Source organism: Euwallacea similis, chromosome 26 (assembly GCF_039881205.1).
Source record: "Euwallacea similis isolate ESF13 chromosome 26, ESF131.1, whole genome shotgun sequence".
Taxonomy (NCBI): domain Eukaryota; kingdom Metazoa; phylum Arthropoda; class Insecta; order Coleoptera; family Curculionidae; genus Euwallacea; species Euwallacea similis.
This window is the reverse complement of record NC_089634.1, coordinates 2287966-2311313: the sequence shown is the minus strand read 5'-3', so window position 1 is coordinate 2311313 and position 23348 is coordinate 2287966. Positions and strand designations below refer to the sequence as shown.

At 33.7% G+C, this 23348-nt stretch overlaps 1 protein-coding gene across 3 annotated transcripts in view; it reads right to left on the bottom strand.

Moving 5' to 3' along the window:
- Nucleotides 1-100: 100 nt before the first annotated feature.
- Nucleotides 101-23348, bottom strand: part of LOC136416998 (inactive dipeptidyl peptidase 10) — a 101300-nt gene continuing 78052 nt past the window's right edge. For 2 of the 3 annotated variants that reach the window (XM_066402471.1, XM_066402470.1), the window contains exons 2-11: nt 13588-13801; nt 13356-13450; nt 8900-9027; nt 8463-8841; nt 7385-7612; nt 7099-7325; nt 4799-5263; nt 4386-4741; nt 4128-4333; nt 101-4007 (exon numbers count right to left, since the gene is read on the bottom strand). In XM_066402471.1, the coding sequence (XP_066258568.1) occupies nt 3873-4007; nt 4128-4333; nt 4386-4741; nt 4799-5263; nt 7099-7325; nt 7385-7612; nt 8463-8841; nt 8900-9027; nt 13356-13450; nt 13588-13801 (2433 nt within the window). In that variant the 3' untranslated portion in view covers nt 101-3872. Of the gene's footprint in view, nt 4008-4127; nt 4334-4385; nt 4742-4798; nt 5264-7098; nt 7326-7384; nt 7613-8462; nt 8842-8899; nt 9028-13355; nt 13451-13587; nt 13802-16563; nt 17117-23348 lie in introns of those variants that run through there. The other variant, XM_066402469.1, reaches the window with a different exon arrangement.

Genomic DNA, 23348 nt, shown 5'->3' with positions numbered 1-23348 from the left:
ATACATCGTGGGTATCTTCACAAACAGTGGAATTATGAACTAATTTAACGAAACGAAAATGATTGTCTAAGGGTGGAAAAAAAGGTAAATAAAAAGTCAGTTCTACAAATGAGCCATTTATTTAAATCTAAACAATCCACATACAGTAGATAAACTGTAACTGATACATATAATATATGTGTATGTATATGTATATAATTTTCATTTACTTTATGTAACATTTAACAATAAAATATTTTTTTGTAAACACGAACTGACTCGTGAGATTAAACTCGGTACTACTTAAAAACTTTTAGTGCGTGGTAAAAGGTATATCGCCTTGAGGATCAACAACTCCTGATTTTTAAGTAGGAAATAAGATGAAAATCCAATTTCCTTTTTTTCTACTCAATTTTACCTTCAGGCAACATAAAACTTCTCTCATATTCATTTGTTGATTTGAAAGTGAAAAATTGAGCCCGAATCTATGTTAGCAGAAGATCAAACCTCCCGCTAGCTTTTATTTTGGGTCTCTAGAATCAGAACCAATCTCTGGTCTGTTTTCGGCACTCCTCCGAACGCGATATCTATGATATATCGCGTACGTCATATCACAATGATTAAATGTGAGAAAACAGTTTTATCATAGCTCCTAGGCCTTAAGTATCTTTACGCACAAATGGGTCGAAATTGGGTATATATTACAAGACGAAAACGACGAGTTTACGAGCAACAGGCGTTGTTATGTTTTTACGGCCCTTGTTGTAAGCGACGTTATAAAACAAAGCTACAATAATGTCGGTCACTCTTGGCAACGGGCGGTAAAGTAAAAACAACGCCCGTTAATTTTCAACTGTCTTTAATCAAGTAGCTAGCTATAACATTGTTCCACTTGCATGTGAAAAATTTAAAAAATGTCATTTGTGCGTAAAATATTGTACGTACCGCGGGTGGAAAGGAAGATTACGTCCTTGACCAAATAAAGGCCCTCTGTTTCGCATCAAGCCTCAAACTGCGGGCGTAATCGTCTTCTTTCAGTCCTCTACATATAAATAACTAGTAATCCCTAGTACGATACGCTGCCATAAAGGAAAAGAAAAAAATAATCATGTGTCATTATCTGGCTATTTCCTTCGGTAGCAACGCTCTAGGTACGAAACCTGTAGAGTTACCTTGCAGTAAGCACCTACTGAGTAAAAGAAAAATTAAAGTTTAACAAAAGTATCACGGGTTTTGAAATAATCCCGAAGCTATTTGGCCATGAAATTCAGGAAACAAATATAATATTATCTAATAAAAATCATCTAGAGCTTGATTTTCCGACACTGAGCAATCAATATTAATCAACGTAAATGGAAAAACCACACGAAACTAAATAATATCCAAGGAATGTACCCACGTGCACAATATCTAGAAATAGCGAGCATATACAGGGTGTCCCACACTCGATGGAACATCAGATGCTTTTTCAAAAACCATTCGAGAGAATCACTGTGAAAGTTTGGTAGACGTGGAAAATTGGAAAAGAGTGACAGTGCTCTGCATTTTTTTTTTAAATTGCAGTGACGCCGCTTCGATATTTTTCAATAACCCGGATATTATTTTTGTATTTTTTGTATTTTTCTCAAAATTTAAAGAATAATGGCATATTCTATTCTAATTTTCAACTGTCTTCGAAGTGTTGGCGTTAGAAATATGACATATTTTACTTTCAAACAAATTAAGTTAATCAGGTTAAAATTAGAATAGAATATGCAATATTAGATTAGATATAGAATTTTCTTAAAATTTTGAAGATAATTCACTCTTTACTAAGGTATAACATTCCACGAAAATTACCAATGTTTCCTTTTCAAATTAATACACAGTATTTCTGTTTTTGAGCAAGCCGACGTATTTTACTGAATAACGAAATGACATCTTTTAGTGATTCTCAAACACTCTTTATGAACTTTTTTGCATATTTTTGGTGGCCACGTAATACTGTTAAAATTACGCGACCTAGTTTCGGAGCATCTAATATACATAATATACAGGATGGCCCAACGAAAACTTTGTATCTCGATTTTCAGTATTTAAGAGGAAAATACATAAAAATGCTCAAACCCGCAGATTTTTCATTTGAGGAAGACAAGTTTTTAATTGTATTTTTAATCCTTCAACTTCAACCCCTGAACAGGGGTGACAGTTACCCCCAAAATTTTTTAATGGGAAAGGAGCTCGAGTGATATCTCATTTTAAAGGTAATTATACCTTGATTATAACCTCCAAGTTTGAAGTCACTGTCATTATCCTCGTTGATATGACAGCTTGTCAAAGTCCGTAGGGAAAAACTTTTAGTTAATAATTTACTTTATCACAATGAGAGCTGCAGACTTCAAAATGAGAGTAGGACGTCCTTTAAAAGTGAGATATCATTGAATCGTTTTGATGGAGGTAAATTTTACCTCTAATCTTAAAATTCATGAATGCCATTAAATTACACCCAAAGTATTACGTAACGGAAGACAACGCTTTGAACAAAATTAATTTTATTGTATGGAGGTAAATGGCGGTTATTTTCAAGTATTTCATAAATTGATCAGAAAGGTAATATGAACACTTTGGTTTTCATTTACCTGCCTTTAAAAAAAATGATAAAGAAAGATGCCTTTTCAAATTTGAGTGGTAAAACTCACCTCCTTCAAAACGATCCAGTAATTTCTCCAGTTTGAGGGTCTTCCTAACCTCATTTTGAAGTCTGCAGCTCTTATTGTAAAAAATTCATCATTAACTAAAAGTTTTTTCTCGACAGACTTTGACAAGCTATCATATCAACGGGGACAATGGTAGTGATTTCAAACTTTGAAGTTTTAATCAGGGTATAAGTACCTTTAAAATGAAGTATCACTCGACACCCATTCCCATCAAAAATTTTGGGGGTAACTGTCACCCCTATTCAGGGGTTGAAGTTGAAGGATTAAAAATACAATTAAAAAATTATCCCCCTCGAACCAATTATCGACGGGTCTCAGCATTTTTTTAAATACTGAAAATCGAATTGCAATGTTTTCGTTGGGCCACCCTGCATACCTACTTTTTCTAGGCAACTTAATGCGAAGCAGCCAAATTTCTATATGGAAATATGAGTTATGCACACTGCAGTGTATTTAATAACTTGAAAGAAACTTTCAGTGATTTCTAGGGTCAACTCCTCTCGAACCGTTTTTGAATTGGAAGCAGTCACACTGAGGAAAAGTCCTTAATAATTTTATGATGAAAATGCTAGAGGGCGGACGAGTAAGCTTGGCAAGACCGTTGAGAAAAAGGGAATCTGCGCCAGCTGACTAGCGCCAGTGCTTTTGCGTGTCTACACGCGTAAATTTTTGAGAGCCAGTAAACTGGCGCCACCAACTCGAGCCAAAAAAATATTAAAACGGTTGAACTTTTTGGCGCCAGTTTAATGCATACGAACAATATTATACGTGTCTTGAACAAAGTTACTTTTTTGTCTATCGGTTTACTAATTGTATATGCGAGAGCTTGTGATAAAAGCACAAATCCATCACTACTTAACAATAAAATATCCTAAATGTACAATATATTTCACTAAAACCTTTAATAATATATAAAAATTAGAATATCACATCATAGGGCTAAGTACAAGCCATTCATATACTTACTAAACTTTAAATACAAACTGTTTCTACTTTTTGTTTAAATCTTAGTTAACACTTTAATTTCCACGCTCTAATTTATTATTATTGGCAATATCAAAAATATTTTTAGTTGCATTGGCATATATTTTTATACTCTTGGTGTTTGAAACACATTTTTTGGAAGAGCTAAATGCGTGTTGAAAAGGAATCAATTAGAAAGCATTTGGTACGTAGATTGGTTAATTAAGTTAAGTATTAAATAAAGAATCCGGTATCGTCCACCCACTGGTCGATTACAGGTCCGAAGGACTCGTTGAAAAACAGATCGATCTCCTTGTACATATGAAGCAAGGCTTTCTGACTGAAGCTGTAGGATTCATCTGGATATGCCTAAAATACATTAAGAATTATGAAATGTTTTTGTTGCCAATTAAATTATCCGAATTTCTCTTATTCGAAGACAATCAAGATTCCTTGACAGAGCTTCAGAATTGATCAGAAACTACTCACCAATTGCTGAAAGAGGATATTTTGCTCTATTAACGTCTTGGCCAGCATAACGGAATGCTGCGAAGTAATATGAGTATCCGCTGTCCCGTATATCAAGAAAAAATGCCTATTATTCATATTGGCGGCCTTCAAGGTGAGGTCGGCATTGTCGTACTCCAGAGGGTGCTTTGAGGGTAGCCCCAAATATTTCTCAGCGTAGAATGAATCTAGAAACATACTTCTTCTAATAACTGTATCGATCTGGCTCCTAAAGCTTACTATAATATCTCCAGTTTGTAATGGGCGACACGCTCACCGAACAATTGATAACTTGGTGTAAATCCTGAAGCAGCATCATGGCAGAAACATAGCCTCCATACCCCTTCCCTACCACGCATATCTTTTCGCGGTCGATGTACTTGAATGTGTCCCTGAGGTAAGTCAGAACCGCCAACTGATCCTGAACTTCGATAAGACCGATCCTTCTTTGAATTTCCCGCCGCATTCGCACTCCCTGATAGCCAGAGCCTCTAGCGTCGATTTTGGCAACTATGTAATTTCGACTACTGGACAGGTACCATGCCCATGATACGTCCCACTCAGAAGAAACCGCTTGTGAGGAGGGAGCTGCGTCTCTATAGATCAGAGTTAGTCTTAACTACTATTTGCAGCAAATTGAAAATTATACATACACGAGCAGGACCAAAGGGAAGGTTACATCCTCATACTCTCTTAATACGGCAGGTAAATACAGTCTAACTTGAGCTTTATAGCCAAACTCAATTTCCACTGAAATACGCTTCTCTTGAGGTTGAGAAAACTTCTTCATACGTTTCCTCAACCTGGCACTACTATCAAGTATAACCGATCTACTGTATGGAAAAGTTCTGGCTAAAACCACGATTGGTACTTCTGGTCCCAAACATTCCTGTATAAAGTAACTAGAGTTTTTACTAAAAATAATGTTATTGTAGTCGCATCTATAAGTGGCCCATAAGTTGTCGTTTAGCTCCGTTTCGTTGAAGAATGATGAGGTAATATTGATGATCTCTTCAGAGAGACAAGTCAGGCACCTCCACTCTGGTATCGAGTTGGTGTCTATGATTTGTATTAAGTGCCTGTGGCCGGGGTTTTCTTCTATGGTTCCTATAGCATATCTGAAAATAAAACACAACTTTAAGTTTATTATCATAAACCATTGTTTTCATTATACAGTGCTTTCATAAAATATAGAATAAATTCATTAATATTAAAACTAACATGTTTTGGAAAAATTCTCGGACACGTCGATTTATTTTTTTTTAAACAATTTTTTTTAAATATTAGTCATATTGGTGACGTCATCGATGTCTGAGATATGATGTCATCAGCCATTTTTTTAAATAACAACCCTCGTTTTTTTATTCAAAATATTAAAGAGCATATTTTTTTAAGTATAAACCCTAAAAAAATAAGAGATTACGTAAGACATTTTTTGAGAAAAATAACATTAATTTAATATACAAAATTTGCTAAAAAAATGATCAAATAAGATGTTCAAACTGGGTTTCATTCGCTGTCTGGCAATAAGCAAGATAGTAAATAACTTCCTTTTAAATATTGTCCATAACGTCTGGAGTTATAAGTGGTATTACATCGTCCAAATTTAAAAGCTTAGTGAAATGCATTTTGCTTTTTAAATACCTCTACAAAAAATAGTCGAAGAGTGTCAGGCCAGGTGAACGAGCTGGCCACTCTATAGCTTCTCTTCGTCTTAACCAACGATTTGGAAAAAATTCGTTTAAGTATACTCGCACAGGTGCTGCATAATGGGGAAGCGCTTCATCTTGTTGAAATAGTAAATTTAAATTTGACAGATCGGATTCTTCTGGACAAGGATATAAAGGAACTGGCGTTGAAACTAAGTTTTCTATAAGAAAGCTTAAATATCGTTCTCCACTTAGAACACCATTGAAAAAATATGGAGCCAGAATTCTATCGCGTATTGTGGCACTAAACATTCACTTTTTGAGAATGTTGGCTATGAAAATCCATCACCCAATGGGAATTATTAGAAGTCCAAAAACGACAGTTTTGTCGGTTGACTTGGCCATTTAAAGTAAATGTGGTTTCATGAGAAAAAATTATTCTTTTTACAAAGGTTTCATCACTGTTCCTTTTGTTTGCAAAACTGATTTCAACGATCGAAATCATCTTCAGAGAGCTCATGAATTAATTGCACTTTATACGGATAGTGTTTATTCGTTTCTAATGTTTTATGCACAGTGGAAGCAGTTTTATTAAACAAAGATGAAACGTTGTTTACTGTAGAATGTGGATCTTCTTACACTGATATTAAAACATTAATTTTTTCCTCCTCCGATATCGAGGATCGACCAGTTTTAGGTAGATCTCGGACATGCCCAAACTTTCTAAGCTTTTTTCAATTTTTGAAACTGTGCTTTGATTGATTGATTGTCGATCAGAATGAATTGTATTAAATAATTCTGTAGCTTCTGTTTTGGTATGCACGTTTTCTCCAAATTCAATCATGCGGAGGATATCAATTCTTTCACTTTCGGTCATCTTAGCAGCCATTTTTAAATAATTTTTTTAACAATAAACATTCTGTTGCCGTGAATATTTGTTTTTTGTTTTCGTCTTTTTTTTTGTTCGTTGACGTAGATATTAATAATAACAAAGATTGGTTTGGATATTTCAATGCTATTTTTGTTTAAAAATGACTTATGTAATCTCTCAATTTTTTACAGATTATACCTCAAAAAATATACTATTTAATATTTTGAATAAAAAAATGGTGGTTGCTATTTAAAAAAATGGCCGATGACATCACATCTTAGACAACGATGACATCATCAATGACTAATATTTAGAAAAATTTGTTTTTTAAAAACTAAATCGACGTTTCCGAGGATTTTTTCCAAAACATGTTAGTTTTAATATTAATGAATTTATTCTATACTTTACGAAAGCACTGTATGTATGTACATACATATACGAATTTTCTTCATCCCACGATAATATCCGAACAATCTCAAAAGCACCGTGAGTTATAGGACGAACACGCCCTTTATATATTTCACAAACATGCATATAATGTCCATTATCCTCGTCTTTAACCGGTAAGCGCACCAACGCCTTCGTACCGTTCTGACTGAACACTGGATGGTATACTGGTTCCGTCCAGCCAATATGTTCATGCTCTTTCTCAACATGAAACTAAAACGTATTTACTTTCATCCTTAAAAAGATATTGAAAACCAGACATTACGGCTTACATCACTACAGTTATAGCCATTACGATTACTACAGGTAACAATAACAAATGTGTTCTGAGCTCTATTGAGCCATATAATATCCACGTTGTGGTATCCGTGGAACTGTGCACTAGTAATGTAGCTGTCTGAGTCCACACTGTTAGTGGGCTTTAGTTGGAATGGAAACAAATACTTTGGAGTAGTCAGATTTACAATCCAAGCTGTTGCCATTGAATTTGGGGTCTCCACCTAAAATTTGTAAAATATAGTAAAATGATCATTGAAGTGAAACATTAAAACAAAAAATATACAGAGTGTCTTGTGCAAAAAAAAGCAACAATTTGGTCTGCTACAATTTTTGCTACACTTTGTAAATTCTAGACCTTTTGAATAAAACTCTTTATTCGAAAATTTAGAATAAAAAGTTATAGAAAAGGCGTTTATGATGGGACACCCTACACAGAGTCGGCAAATTTCGATGTTCATATAAGGAACGTATGTACGATAAATAACGTATATATAGGATAATTAAATAATACTCTTTTGATGACTTTTTGGAAATAAACTATCGTTACTTTGTTAATTGACGGAATCATGGAATTGTTAGAGATATTATTGAACCAGTAGGTGTGGATTGAAGTTCTAACATCTAACAAGTCGAGAACAAAAACCTACAATATTAAAAATACTTTAGTATAGAATTTTATCGAAATTAATTAAATGTTGTCTCTGGTTTTCTTTTATAATTCGTTTTTATCTTCCCCAAAACTCGAAATCACATAGCAATAAATCTGGTCAACGTGGTGGCTACCTAATTCATCCGTTGCTTCCCATCAAATTTTACTCAAAATCATATTAAGCTAACTTTGCGTCGGCCCTGATGTTGCAAGAAAATTGCACCATCTTGTTTCAAAAACACATTACGTGCCTCCAACAGTATAAAACTCCATTACTTCCATGACACCCATTACTCACGAAATTAATAATAAATTATTGGATGGAACAGATATATTGAATAGATTGGATATATAATTATGAATTATGTAAATCCTTATATGGAGATTTGCCCATCCCGCACAGCTTTCAAAAAGAAGCTTACCTTGGGATATCGAAAACTGCGTACTTCGGGATAAATAGCTTCTGAATTTTTACTATCATACCAAGCATACGAGTACTCCCCAACATTGGAATTATTAAAACTTAAGAACATCAGATAGTATCCATCGGGAGAGAACCACAACGTATGCGAGGTTCTGAGTATTTCGATCTCGTAGAGCCAGTCAGGAATACCATTGAAGAGTTTATTGGGGAATCCTGTATTGGTTATACGACACACCAAGTCCTTTTCGACTTTTGGTTTATAATATATGTCATTGTTATGTATAAAGGCCACGGCTGCGCCATCCTGAGACCACGTGGCATATTGCAAAAATGGCGCTGTTTCATCCAGTTCTTTGGGGGATAATGGTTTCAGCATCCTAAGTGAAGCAATTTAGTTCATATTTGAAAGATATAGTGAAGAGTTAGGAAACTTACCCCGTTGCCAGTTCGTATATGTGGTATCTCGCTAGAGTGGTATATTCGTATATCTTAATTAGGTCGCTTATTAGTAAAACAAATTTTAAATCATTGGAAAATTTAAAGTCGACGACTTCATATTGTCTCTGAAAGGAAAAAAGTATGTTAAACAAAATTTCTCCAACACAAGAAAGTTAAAGTATCTTGACAAGTCAAAGCAAAGTTTAAGAATTCTTAGCACAGAAAAGTTAAGAAGTAACACACGTTCCGGAAGGAAACAAATTGAATAACGTTGAATAGCAAAATGTGCACTTTTTTATTTTTCGCAATTCTGTTTTGTGGAAGAAAACTGTTGGCACACAGCCACATCCAGCTTTTGTTCAATTAAGTTCACGAACCAGTAATTGTCTAAAACGAAAACGTGTTTGCAGAGGCAAGAAGCAGTCTTCTTTGCAACAATTAACTTTGAGTAGGAAACATTCTTGCCGAGATGGAACAAAAAACCCAGTTTGCAGAAATTTAATACATTTTCAAATAGGATAAAACTAATTAAGGGAAACTTTAAGACGCTGAAGATTGCCATGGAACTTTGTTCTAATTACTATATGTATGGAATCAAGAAAACTTCCACAGATTCATTAATTATTGTTGAGGTATTCTTAATTAGGTAAAAGCGCAACGCGTGAGAAAACCTGAGATGCTTTAAGAATTCTCAATAACTAAATAATTAACTCATGACATTAAAAGTTTTAACCCATTCACTTGAGTACAAATAATCGAATTATGGCATCACGCAAGCAAAAGCTGTAATACTATTGAATTTTTTCTCTCCTTAAATAAACGATTGAGGAAAAATTACAGGGGGCCATAAATTCAGATTTGCACACAAGAATTTTGAAGAGAAGCGAAATCAAATACAATACAAAATTTTGTTTTTCGCAAATATATAAAACTATCTTCATTACAGAATGACGAAAATATAACATTATTAATGATGCATAATTAAGTCCGTTCAGAACGGTTAAATATGCAGAATGTTATATAAGTACGTGACCAAACTTCAAGGGGTGATTCTTTGAGTGATTCTAAAACGAAAAGTTTATATAAACATACGTCTGGTAATGCTTCGTTTTCAAAAGACAAGGTGTCAAACTTTTCTTAAAAAATCGTTACATGTTAAAAAAAAACCTTAAATAACAAAAATACTACGACAGTGACAGTTTTTAATGTAGTGCGAAGGGTTTTACAGGCCCTCAAAGGAAAAAATCTAACGGATTTAAATCCGGTGACCTGTGTGGCCATGAGTGTGCTTAATACGAAAAAAATATAAAAGTTTTTAAAACGTCAATGGTACATAAAGAATAATAATAACCATATATAACACTAAAAAATTCCAATAAAGTCAGCTAAAAGATTATTAAGATTTTTACGAAAAAATTATTTTTTAAAACAAGTTTGATGCCCTGTATCGTGAAAATAAAGCATCGTCAGACCTATGTTTATGTAAACTTTTCCTCAGAATCACTTAAAGAATCACCCCTTGAAGTTTGGCTACATACTTAAATAATACTCTGTATTTATCTACGCCTCGCGAGGAATTAAATCCTCTTTAATAAAGTTTTTCCTAAAATAATTAATTTTTGTGTTTTCTTGGTGTGTCATATAAGATGGGAAAGAAACAGATCGGTTACCTTGGGTATCGAGGACAATACCTCCCGAATATTGCCCCGAAACGTTCGTGCAAACACGCACATCTTTGCGAATATATTCGATTAAATTAGTATTTCTTACCATTATCAAGATCCTAGAAAGACACGAACTTGGTAGCACTATATCTGGATAAGCTAATGTAGATATAGTATAAGCTAGTAAAGGGGATTTCATTAAGATCGCTCCAGCTTTGAAAATAAATATCATGGGTTGGATGCATGATATTATCATATAATTTTTTGCATATTAAGGGATTTTGATGACCTGGTTGAAAAATGATGTCGGCTGCCGCTACGTCGCTGTAAGTGGTTTATCCTAAACTCCGACAATCAAATTTTGGCATCTTTCCATTTTTGATATCAGTGCGCAACGTTATAATGAGCTCTTGAAATTCCTCTAACTAGACCTTAAGTGACTGTATGTACAGAGTATCTCAAACTCGATGCCCCTATACCTATTTTATAGAAGCGAAAAGCAATATGAAAAATTTAAACTATGGGTCTTCAATGGGGTTGGATGACCTCCATTTCGACCTAGAGACCTAGAGAAGTTGATTTCTAAAATGACCGAGGAATGAGTTATGAGATCATCAATGATATTTTTCCCAGGAACATACCCAAATTCTGACAAAATCATATTGATCCAATTTTGCACACAATTTTTATTAAAGGAATTTCTTCTTATGTGTTATCGTTTAAAAGTTATAAACAAAATAAAGTCAAAACGTCTTAAAAATTATCGGAAAAATATGACCAGACATATCAGACCAACTTTGATTTATTCCTATGTCTAGTTAATTAAACCTTTTATTGTCCAGCACTACTTAAATAACACGTTCGAACAAACATAGGATTTCTATTAACGGGCCTGCGCCAAGGCCAGGAAAGCCCGCTGACTTAACTCTCATATACTTTTCTTGTGGGGATTTCTTAACAATAAAGTTTATAAAAGTCCTTCAAGGGATTTGGAACACTTAAAGGAGAAAATAAAAACTGCTTGTAATGAGTTAACGCAAAATATATTAAGAAAAGCTACTGAGACCAAAGTTATGCGAAGACTTCAAATGTGCTTTACAGAAGGAGGAAGTCATATTGAAAATATATTAAATTAAATATAATATTTGTTTTGCTTCTTTTTATTTTTATTTTAGTTTTATTATTTTTTATTTTTATTATTTATTTTAGTTTTATAATAGCTATTTTATTATTGGTTGCTTAGGTCAAGGTAGGTTGTTGTAAAATCAAATAATTTTGCAACAATTCTTAAGACATTTCTGCTTATAACATTTATGCGATAATACATAAGATGAAATTTCTTTAACAAAAGTTGTGTGGAAAAATAGGATCACTGTGATTTTAGCAGAATTTGGGTATGTTTCTAGGAAAAATATCATTGATGATGTAATAACTATTTCCTCCGTTATTTTAGGAATGAAGTTCTTTAGGTCGAAATGGAAGTCATCCAACCCCATTGAAGACCCAAAGATTTTTCATATTACTTTCCTTTTCCATATAATAGGTATAGAGACGTCGATTTTTTGACACTCTGTACAGGCATAAAACTTCAAAGATGGAAGGCGGAAAAATCAAGCATTGAAGATTTTATCCAAAATTGAGCTTACAGGCACGCCTTAATATTAAAAAAATTATGATGACATCATATGCACAACCTGTTTCAGATAAATTCGATGATCGAACGGACTTAATGAAAAAACTTTTAAAAGTCATTGCGTGTTGTTTTGATTTAACAGGGTCTTTTATCTTGCAAGCTTAAATCGCCACCAGTTAAACCTATAAAAATATTATACCCACAACGACGATTTTTCATGTATGAAATGGTAATGCTCGATAAACAAACATAGTTCAGTTGTGTTGGACCACACTGAAAACTAAAGAGATTGAAATGAAAGAGTTCGTTTTTACAGTCTTTCCGTCTCGTGCCCATCCTTCTCACAAACACCTAAATAGGAAATTTTGAGGGCGTTTAATTAATTTACTCGATCTACTAAATTTTCTCCATAGTTCACAATTCAATAATGCAAAACTGGGAGCCTATTGTTACGTTGCACCCATCAATTGCACGGTGCGAATTTTATCAATCACCATCTTGCATTAGTGCAGACTCCATCAGTCACCTTATCAAATACGATGCATGCTATGAAAATTTATCGATTATTTAACAACTTTAACACAACATGAACTCAAACGTACATTAACTCTGATAATTTGTATAGCCTTTCAAGATGCCGAAGTGAGTCAGGGAAATCTCAATATAACAAATATAGTTCTAAATATGTAAAAAGTGTATTTTACGGTTGGCTAATCTTGAACACTGCACTGTTATTAGAAAATGCAAACATTGAATGCTGATTAATTCATTCTCTCATTTTACATTTCAAGCAACTATATTTCACTGTTTCCGAATAATTAGCATTTTTGCTGGAAAAGTTTGGCCCATTTATAATAGGCGACCTTGTGGTTTAACTTAACAATACATTTCCGGTCAAAACAAATTAAGATTGATTGCAAGCAAATTAGGGATTAATGGACACCGACATAAATCGATGTTAAACCATACCAGAAAATTTATTATTCTAAAAGGGCCCTATGATAATATGTCGGGATGAAAATTGGGTCAAGGGTTGAAATTTTGAGTAGAATGGACTGTTCGAGATGCCTGCTTGATGTGAGAGATCATTTAAATTATTGTTTACTGAATAGATGGAATATAGCAGATATTTTCAAAAGTCAAAATCAACACTTACCAAGGTAATGTTCGTCATGATAACACTGGTAGTTAGGTTTTCTGCATTGTATAATGATATGCCACCGTACATATCCTTGAAAATAAATTCGTAATCTAAAACAAGGAGACATTAGTTGGGACGTCCATTTCACTGCTACAAAAGCTCAACAGTATTCAAGGACCGCCGTTATTAAATTAGTTGTCTTGAAATATATAGGGTTTGTATTCTACTCTTAATGGAACCTAATTACCTGATATCCATGTTCCATTAAACCTAGATGGCGGTGGTAATTTTACAAAAATATCTTCTAAGCTAGGCTTGGAGCCTTTTATTCTTGGAGATTCTTCGGGAGGAGAGACCAATATTATACTAAAAACGATCAGTCCCAGCACGGCTGCTATAACCAGAAGTGCGATAAATATACCACGCCAATTTCTCTCATTCGGCGAGTTAACAACGAGTTCCTGAAAAAATAGAAACCTCTGTTATAATTCTGAAGTATGATTAAATATGATACCATAATAGCCGCGTAACGCAAAAATTTTCTTTTTTTAGGGGTTTTATTGTAAATCTTAATCTAAGTGAGTAGGAGAAACGTCCTCTTGGAGTCGCGACATAATAAAATTATTCATAACGGATAATTAGTATTAATTAATTTAACACACATCCAAGAGTTTGCAGTCTAAGAAATTATGTTCTATTGTCAAAGCAGCATATTGGAACTCAAAATGTGAACTTAAATAATCTGAATAATTTTATATAGTAACAATCTTAGTTTCACACCAGGCCTTAATCGAAATTCATCAATTACGATGCTGAGTCTTGAAATTTATTGTTTTCCTCATTATCCGACAGGAGAAAAGGAAAATATTCAGACATTTATGTAGTAATATACAATGTGTCTACTTCAGTTAAAATCACATGAAAAACTTTTTTATTATTCATTTTACGGGAAAAGTTATTCCCCATAAAAAGTTCTACAGTCTTAAACCTAAATTTAAACAATCAAATGTTTGGAGTCGTATACCAGCTTTCTTAAAAATATGAATTTTACTTAAAAAATTTTTATTTTTATTAGTTTCAATAATACACATTTATCTCTTGTTTATTGAAAAACATAATAACTTTTTGTCTCTTAATATGTTTTCGTAACAATTACGCAATTTAAATACGTAATTAATTCATAACAATTATATATTTATTTTGCTAATAAGAAAGGACAAAAAGTTAATAATTTGAGTAACTATGTAGAATTATTTACTTTAGTTGTAAATCTGTCCACTTCTGCCTCGACCCTTTCTTGCAAAACATTTGACATTTTTTTGCCAAATTCTCTTAATTTATTTATTATCATATTTAGAGTAATGTCCTGATATGCTTCCGAAATGATTGTTTCCAAATTATTATTAATATCTTGAAAAGTCTGTGCTGGTAAACTTTCTATTTTAAGTAACCCCATTAGAAATAATACATAGGGGTTAAGTCAGGAGATCTAGCAGGATAACAAATTATGAATGTCTATGAATTATTTTGAAAATATTTTGAAGGTATTCTCTAACAGTACGCGTACTGTGAAATGGGACGCTGCCCTATTGGAACCGAATTTGCTGACGTTCTTGTAATGGTTAAATATTCTAACACATATCAAACTTCAATGTCAAAGACCGATTAAATGTTTTGCAAAAGAAGGTGGCTATGTCGAGGCATTAGTGGAATTACTTAAAACTAAAGTAAACAATCTTACATAATCACAGAAATTATTACCTCTTTATTTTCTCCTATTAGCAAAATAAATTATTGTTATGCATTAATTACGTATTAAAATCGCATAATTTTTATGAAACCATATTAATAGATAAAAAATTATCCTGTTTTCAATAAGCAAAAGATAAATGTTCATTATTGAAATTATGAATAGTAACATTTCCCTAAGCAAAATTCATATTTTTAATAAAGCTGGTATATGGCTCCAAAAATTTGAGATCTGATTATTTCATTTTAGGTTTCAGAATATGCAGGACTTTTTATGAAAAATTGCTTTTTTTCAAAAAATTCATAATAAAAAAGTATCTCATATGACTCCAACTTAAGTAGACACAATGTATAATATAAGTATCTTAATACTGAAGTATATAACTAAATTTAATTTTTTTATAAAAACCTCCGAGGAACAATTAACAAAAACTATCCTAATAGGTTAACACTTCAGGCCGACGATTTTTAAGTAATTATAGGTACAGTATCTGCATATCGACATTTTACTCCAATTAATAATTCAATAAACAAATTAATTTACTAAAATATCACTTAGTAGCTTTGATACTTCACCGAATTTCAAAACCACTGTGTCTATAGTCTCTAGTATGCCCAATAGATATAAGAATTGTTTATAATTTCAATAATCTGCAATTTTATTATTATTAATATTTATAATTAAATATAATATATTAACAAAACTGTTAATTTCCATAATATCATCCTAATACTCTCCTATATAAATTCTAGGTCCCCCTGTATACGTGCAATTAAAATGCTAAGCCTGTAAACGATTAATAAAACGATCAACATGTGAATATGGGGGTATTTATATTTTTGCTTGTTAGAAAATTCTTAGCCCTTATCGCTATGTAAATTACTGTAATGGAAATTTAACTAAAACTTACTTTCAAACTTTAGAAACTATAACTGCATTCTCGTTACAAAGAGTGGGAATTTAGGGCTGTGAAATATTTTGCATTTTCGAAGAAGAGTTTGAAAAGCGTAAGAGATCGAAAATTTATTTTCCGATGTTGATTCGATGTCTATAATTACATGCGAATTTGTGGTATCCTGGATAATTTGTATCGATATCAATTGTATTTACAAAGAGTGGATTTATCTAAGATGCTGGAAAATCAGGTCACGAATCATATTTCATCCAAGCACATCTTAACGTTTGCTTGTTTGCTCCTTCAGTTCCAATTTTAAATCATTCGTTGCTTAGATCAAACACGTCACAAAGCGCATGGTCCGGATAAATAAATATTTTCCTAGAAGTCTAGGGATATTGTTCAGAAAGGTTGTGATTCAGCAAAATTCTAATGCCAAACAGATTTTATCAGAAGTGCACTATAAATAGATATTGATGCTGGGAAATATTAAACTCACATAGAAATGGTCCAAGTGAAATAACGTGACGAAAACAATATCAGATTATTTATACTATTTGAACTAAACACAGGCTTACCTCGACATAAGCATATGGGGCAGCAATTTTGACTCTATTTATAGGGCTTTTGATGCTGCTTCTCTTCCGGTCCGGGGATTTTCTTTGAAAAGGAATTTTTTTAAAAAACCTCAACTCAAACTTATTACTTATTTCAGGCATTTTTCTCATTTACGTCCTTCGCATAAAGAATACTCCTCAGCACACGTGTTGTTTATAAACACTTGCACGTGATTGTTGTTTAGGTTCCGGATTTACACTCAACGAAAAAGTTTTCTCGAGCAGATCGTTACCTAACAACCATTTCACACTCGTAAATTTTTTGTGGGTTTATATGTCTATGTTTAGACGAAGGAAATGAATATTTATAAACCGGAGCGATGGGGATGGTGCCGACAGTAACATCCGACCTACTTCGTGCCAAAAGCTGGTTTAAAACCCGGCTTAATAAACACAAATCTCTAATTTTAATGTCACAAATTGCACCCAAAAACAGCTCTATTAGATAAACAGAGCATAAGAAGACAATTTGCGAAATCGTTCCACGACTGGCGAGACAGGAGAAACACCCAAACTAAAGCTTCCCGAAAAAGCCAATAGAAGCCCGTTTCACGCAGCCGAATTTATCCACGTTTCCAGGGGATGATGTGCGCTGGAAGCTCTCCATCGTCCCTCCTAGATGCGAAATTGATTGTTCCGGTATTTCCTCTTTCATTGAATCTTTACAATCCACGCTTATTGAGTATCCCGTAAGGGTTATGTGGGTGATTTGATTTGTACAGGGTGAGAATGTTAATTGAATGCGAATAAAGATTGTAAAAAAGATGGCATTCATAACGATGATGAGCGAAACAGACGCAAGTAAACCTAAATTTAATTTTTGCAACAATCAGGAATTTAATTTAATTTGGTTTCACTCGATTAATTATGAAAAGTGTGTTACGTGCTAAACTGAATTATTAAATTTAACTAAAAGAACACACACTCGTACATTTAATCGCTGCCAATTAAAATTTAATAATTACCGAATTTCTAACTTTAGTTATTTATCGAATTTACCCACTGTCATTATCCTTTATTGACATAGGGAAAAAATGTCTGCATTCCAGGGCGAGCCAGGATTTTTTTTTAATTGGCATGAAATATACATTTTAAATCTGATTTTCTATAAAATGAATCAATGACTTTTTAGAACCAAACACGTTCGAATAGATATAAAAACCTATCCTTAAGTTTGGAATTTTAAAAATTGCAAAAAATGTAAAAGGAAGGAAATTGAAAAATAGCAGTTGCATATTATAGAGGCTAATAAAACGCTGCTATAAAAATTTAAAAATTGGGACTGTAACTGAAGATATCCAGAAAGAACGTATTTCGATCAAATATTTTTATTTCTTCTGATTTTATTTAAAAGGATATTTCAAAATGATTGACACTTTATCGTTCCACTTTTAGCCATCTACAACGAGATACGAGAAGTTCTGTTTTCCTGCAGTCGTCGTGAACTTTATTTATTTAAACAAAGCCCCGTATTACTCATATTGGATTCTGAACCTATTGCTTATGCTGAATTCAAAGGGATACGACACGTTAAGCAAGGTTTGCCCATGCATGATTTATTAGCATCAGCGCCAGTGTACTGGAGCCTATAAGTTCAACTTCTTTTAACGTATTCATTGGCGCGAATTATTGATGCCAATTTACTGGAACTTTAAAATTTACATATTTCCATATGAAAAAACACTGGGATTAGTCAATTAACGCTAATGATTCACGCATGTACAAATCTTGGTTTTTAAAAGCAGTTGACCTTTTTGGTGCCAATAATTTCATTGACATTGGCGCCAATAAACTATGCATGTGTAAGTCCTGGTTCTAAACCCAGTTGTCTAAAAAAATAGTTTTTGGACCACCCTAAATATGTCTAACTTTCATAACAAAAGACGAAATAAACAGTTTTAATAAATTTATGCAGTAATATATGAGTATAAATTAGTAACATTTGTTGCACAAGGTGCAATTGGGAATTAACTATTATTGACTTAGATTGATTCGAGTTTTTAATCATCTTTCGATTTTACATTATTTCAATATTCGTATAAAGTGAATTATTGCTTTAGACACACAATACGCTACAACTAACGTGGCATGTACGATGATGCAACAAACTTATGGCCTTCATTAAAAAATCGTAAAACCCTTTGCATACAGTAGTTCGTTTGTAAATGAATACCTCTTTAATTACCTCGTCTCGGAGTTGGGATTTCTTTGAAGTATGCCCTCCGGTTCCAGAAGTTTGCACTGTATTCATAGTAGCAGCCTAAGGTGTAAAGAAATCAAGCTTTGTTATTCATTAACAAAGTTTTAATTTATTTCAGTGTCTTGTATCTTCTTGAATTGAATCCCACGTTCCGAACAGATCAGAAGCAAATCTGCATTTCATTTATTCAAACGTCGTAGACACAATGTAAAAAGTACTTTAGAAATATTTTCAATAGAGTGCAGTGGATACTTCGGGTTAGTTAGATTAATATATGACGAATGTAAGTAACGTAAGATTTTTATGATTTTAGCTCTTTAAATAATATTATTTTTCCCGTTGGCGGAATCTTGAAATATTGGCGGACGCAGGTTTCTGTACTGATCTTATTAGTCTATAACGGATTTCAGAGGAGTAATACACTATCAGACAATAGTAAAGCAACTCTTATAGTAAAATGATGTTTTTGAGTATATTAAACATGGTGGTGAATTCTTTTTTTAGAAACAATGAGCCTAACTGCCATTTTCAGGCAGGTTGTTCTCCTTATATAACATTAGGAGAAGACATGTTGATAATTAAAAGAGCATCGCAACAATATAAAATGAAATCCGAAATTAGATTGTCTTCAAGAACCATGACCAACCTACAATAAACAGAAAAATAGTGCAACTGATTCTAGTATGAATTACACTCATGCATTAAATCGTTTCATTTAATAATCGCCTTATCGTTTATTGGAGAAATAGTTATAAAATCTTGACAGATTGGCGTAACAAGTCCCCAAGTCCATTACCCACAAGATACGAGCAGGCACTTATAATAATTAAAACTAAGACTAATTGATTAATGTAATTAAGTACGCAAACGCCATATAAAGGATATGAAACTTTCCTGCAGATATCAAGTAATACATTACCTGTAACTTTTACAGCGAACGCACTACATATTCCTATCCAGAACACACGACATATTGCGGTTAAATATGTGCATTAAAATGCTATGTGACTTGCAGCGTTTGAGGTCTTATTTATCTTTAATAAACGTCATAACAGCTGAAATATAAATCTGTTTGAACTCTATTGGGGCTGACACTCGACACCGACTACGAGCCCAAACCTGAGCGTGCATAATCTTTTAATTGAAGTAAATTGACATATTTTTCATCAAAATTGTGTTGCACATAATTTGCTTTTAACCTGGAAAAAATAGTCTACAAATCTAAATTGTTGTAGGGCAATATAAATTTCTAGATTTTTTCACTAAAACATTAAAAAGCTGGGGCATATTTCAAGAGATTGAATTCTCGCCACCTAAGCTATTTGATTCGCCTTTGTGATTTTGCCCTTGTGATTTTTTTAATTCACGCCTTCAACCATAATTTTTAAGTAAGAGCACGCATTTTTTCCCGAATTTAGGTTCTAGTGGATCTCCTGAAACCCTGAAGCCAATGTCCTCTTACACGTGGTGAAAAAATCAATTCATTCCATAAAAAAACTAATTTAAACAAAAATATGTAGACTGACTGGACGAAAGAAAACTTATGTAGAAATCGTTATACGTGAGAAAAACAGATATATTAATCCATTTGAATAGATTTTTTCATGGGTCTATAGATTTCACACAGACGCATAATATTAATCATTGCCTTCAGAAGACCCAACAGAATCTAAATTTGATAAAAAATTAAATGAATTTGATTAAAAAAATTAAATGATGGCGTGAAGTCGAATGAACAGATTAAAATTCTAATTGATAGATCGAATGAAATTTGTAGCTGAAGCAGAATGGCAATAGCAAAGCATCGTTATTTGAAAAAAAACTATAAACTGTACAACAATAAAATCCGAAGGAATTCGAATTATTAAAAAATCCGCAGTAGTAGAGAACAAAAATAAACGTTCTCATTTTAATTATCATGACATGTCTACATACATACAAACTTTATATTAAAAAATAATAGTATTTTATGATTTAAGAATATAATGCCTTTAAAGCACGCGCTATATAGCGCAAAGGCTTCAAAAGCTCTTATACACAAACACTACACAGGATTTTTTATTAAAATTACATCAATATGCACCAAGCAGTGTTATAAATTTCTCAATAATTTTATGCATGCTGCAGTGCAATAAAAAAATAATGTATTATCACAATATAAAACCAGGCGAAATCGTATACATACATGTGCGTGTATTATTATTTTTATCGCTTTACTTTTCTTTGGCGAGTAAGAAACGCCAATCGCAGGTGTAGTAAGGTTGTTTGAAGGGTGCTAATGCTTTCATATGGGTACCATCGTATGTGACTTAATAGCAGGACCAAAACTCCTTCTAGTTCAAGACGACGCGAATCTATGAAAACGTACAATTTCTAGCGTAGAACAAATAACACATGATTCGACCGTTGATTGAACAACATTAATTAAACATCAATTTAATCCAAACAATATCGAGATTCGGATTACATGACGCACGAAAAAGTCGGTCGGGATAACCGAAGAATCCGGATTAGTAGATGTCCGGATTACTAAAGTTGTATGTATGTCTAAACGGCATTGCTAATTCCTTTTTAGTTTCTGACATGTTTGTGAAAAATTGCATTTGTTTGTTCTTCCGCCGGAATTGAACCGGATGAGAACTAAATCTATTTTCTTACCTGATTTGAGGAAAAAACAATAATAGATACTCTCTGCATGCTATAATGGAAATATAGGAGAGTCAGTTCGTTAAATGTATAAATAGGAGATTTATTATTATAGTTCTTAAATTTCGCAAATTTGACATTAGAAGAGACAATAAGATGAGGGGCAACAGGGCTTTCTTAAGAAAAAGCATTGTCGAGCGAGGTCACTAATACCACGACGCTCCTAAGTGGTCATGTGTGCTAATTATTTGACACTAAACTATTGGTACCTTTGTAATAGGGACTAGCAGGTACTTTTCCCACGGTTCTGAAGGACTCACCAGAACTGGGAAAGCTAAGACAACAGGGACAAAGAACAGGCAGTTAATAGATTGATGGGCAGAAGAGCGGTTGTGGGGTAGTGAATTAGCTAGTCTGTCCTTTCACTCTTTGACTATTAAAAAATACCTTTCCTCAAACATGGAAAACGTGTCCAACGCTATTCCGACATATACAATAACATTAATGTTTTCCTATACAAGGTGTTCCAGAATATGTGGGCAATCTCTCGCATCCAAATATACTGCGTGACAAAGAAAGGTAAACACCCTTTAAAGATAATTTTATTTTAATAATTTTTTTTGTACGTGTTCAGTACCACATACTTATTCAATAATTACATTTTCAGCAAGATCAGAGGAAGAACTTCATTTTTTTTTTCAATAGTGTGTCGAGCATCCACGGTTCCTTATACACTCATTGATACGCCTGGGCTCGGATCTAATAAGATTGTCAATGTCTTCTTGAGGTATCTCATTCCAGGCAATCTGAACTTCATGAGTAAGGGCTGCTAAAGTCTGTGGAGGGTGCTGTAAATTCAACAGTCTGCGGCCAATCATGTCCCAGACATGTTCAATAGGAGACAGATCCGGCGATCGAGGTGGCCAGGATAAACGGTTGATTTGATGTTGATCCATGAACGTTATTGTTTGCCTAGCAACATGAGGTCTAGCATTGTCTTGCTGGAAAATAGCGTTCGGGATAGTTCGAAAATATGGAATCACATATGGCTCCAACACTTCTTGGATATAGCGTTGGGCAGTCATGTTGCCTCTAATGAAAACTAGGGGTGACCTGCTACCATATGCGATAGCACCCCATACCATAACGCCTACAGTACGGTGGACATGACGCTCTCTGTCAAATTGTGGATCTCGCCTTTCACCCCGTCGCCTTCTCACCCTTGCCCGACCGTCGTTCATCCCCAGACAGAAGCGGGATTTATTACTAAAGATCACCTGAGTCCATTCTTGGTCCCACTGAATCCTCTCTCTACACCATTGTAAGCGGTTAGATCGATGTTCGCGAGTGAGAGGCAGCACCCAATGCGGACGATAGGACAAAAGACCAAAACTTCCTATTCGGCGATATACTGTACACATACCAGCCCTATTCCCATGTTCTTCAAACCACTGATTTGCAATAGCTCGACTGCTGCTAAATCGGTCTCTAAGAGCCAAAAATCGCAATCGACGATCTTCGCGCTCTGTGGTTCCTCTGAGTCGCCCAGTGCCTCTGGCTCTATGCCCACGGCCTTCCTGAGTCCACGCCTGGTAACACCGCACTATGGTTCCTAAGGATCTGTTAGTTCTTCTAGACACTTCTCTGACCGACAGACCTGCTTCGCGCAACCCAACAATCCGCCCCTCTCAAAGTCACTAAGCTGACGGATCTATTCAATTCTACGCACTCTAGGCATAATGAGTAAAAATTATGACCGATTGCAACACACTTCACAAAAGTTGCGATGCAAATGTGAACAAAAATGTTTAAACAAAATTTTATTTTTTTAAGGAATGACCCATGGAAACTAAAAAAAATTAACAGATAAACTTGAAATTTTGATCATTTCTTTCTTTTT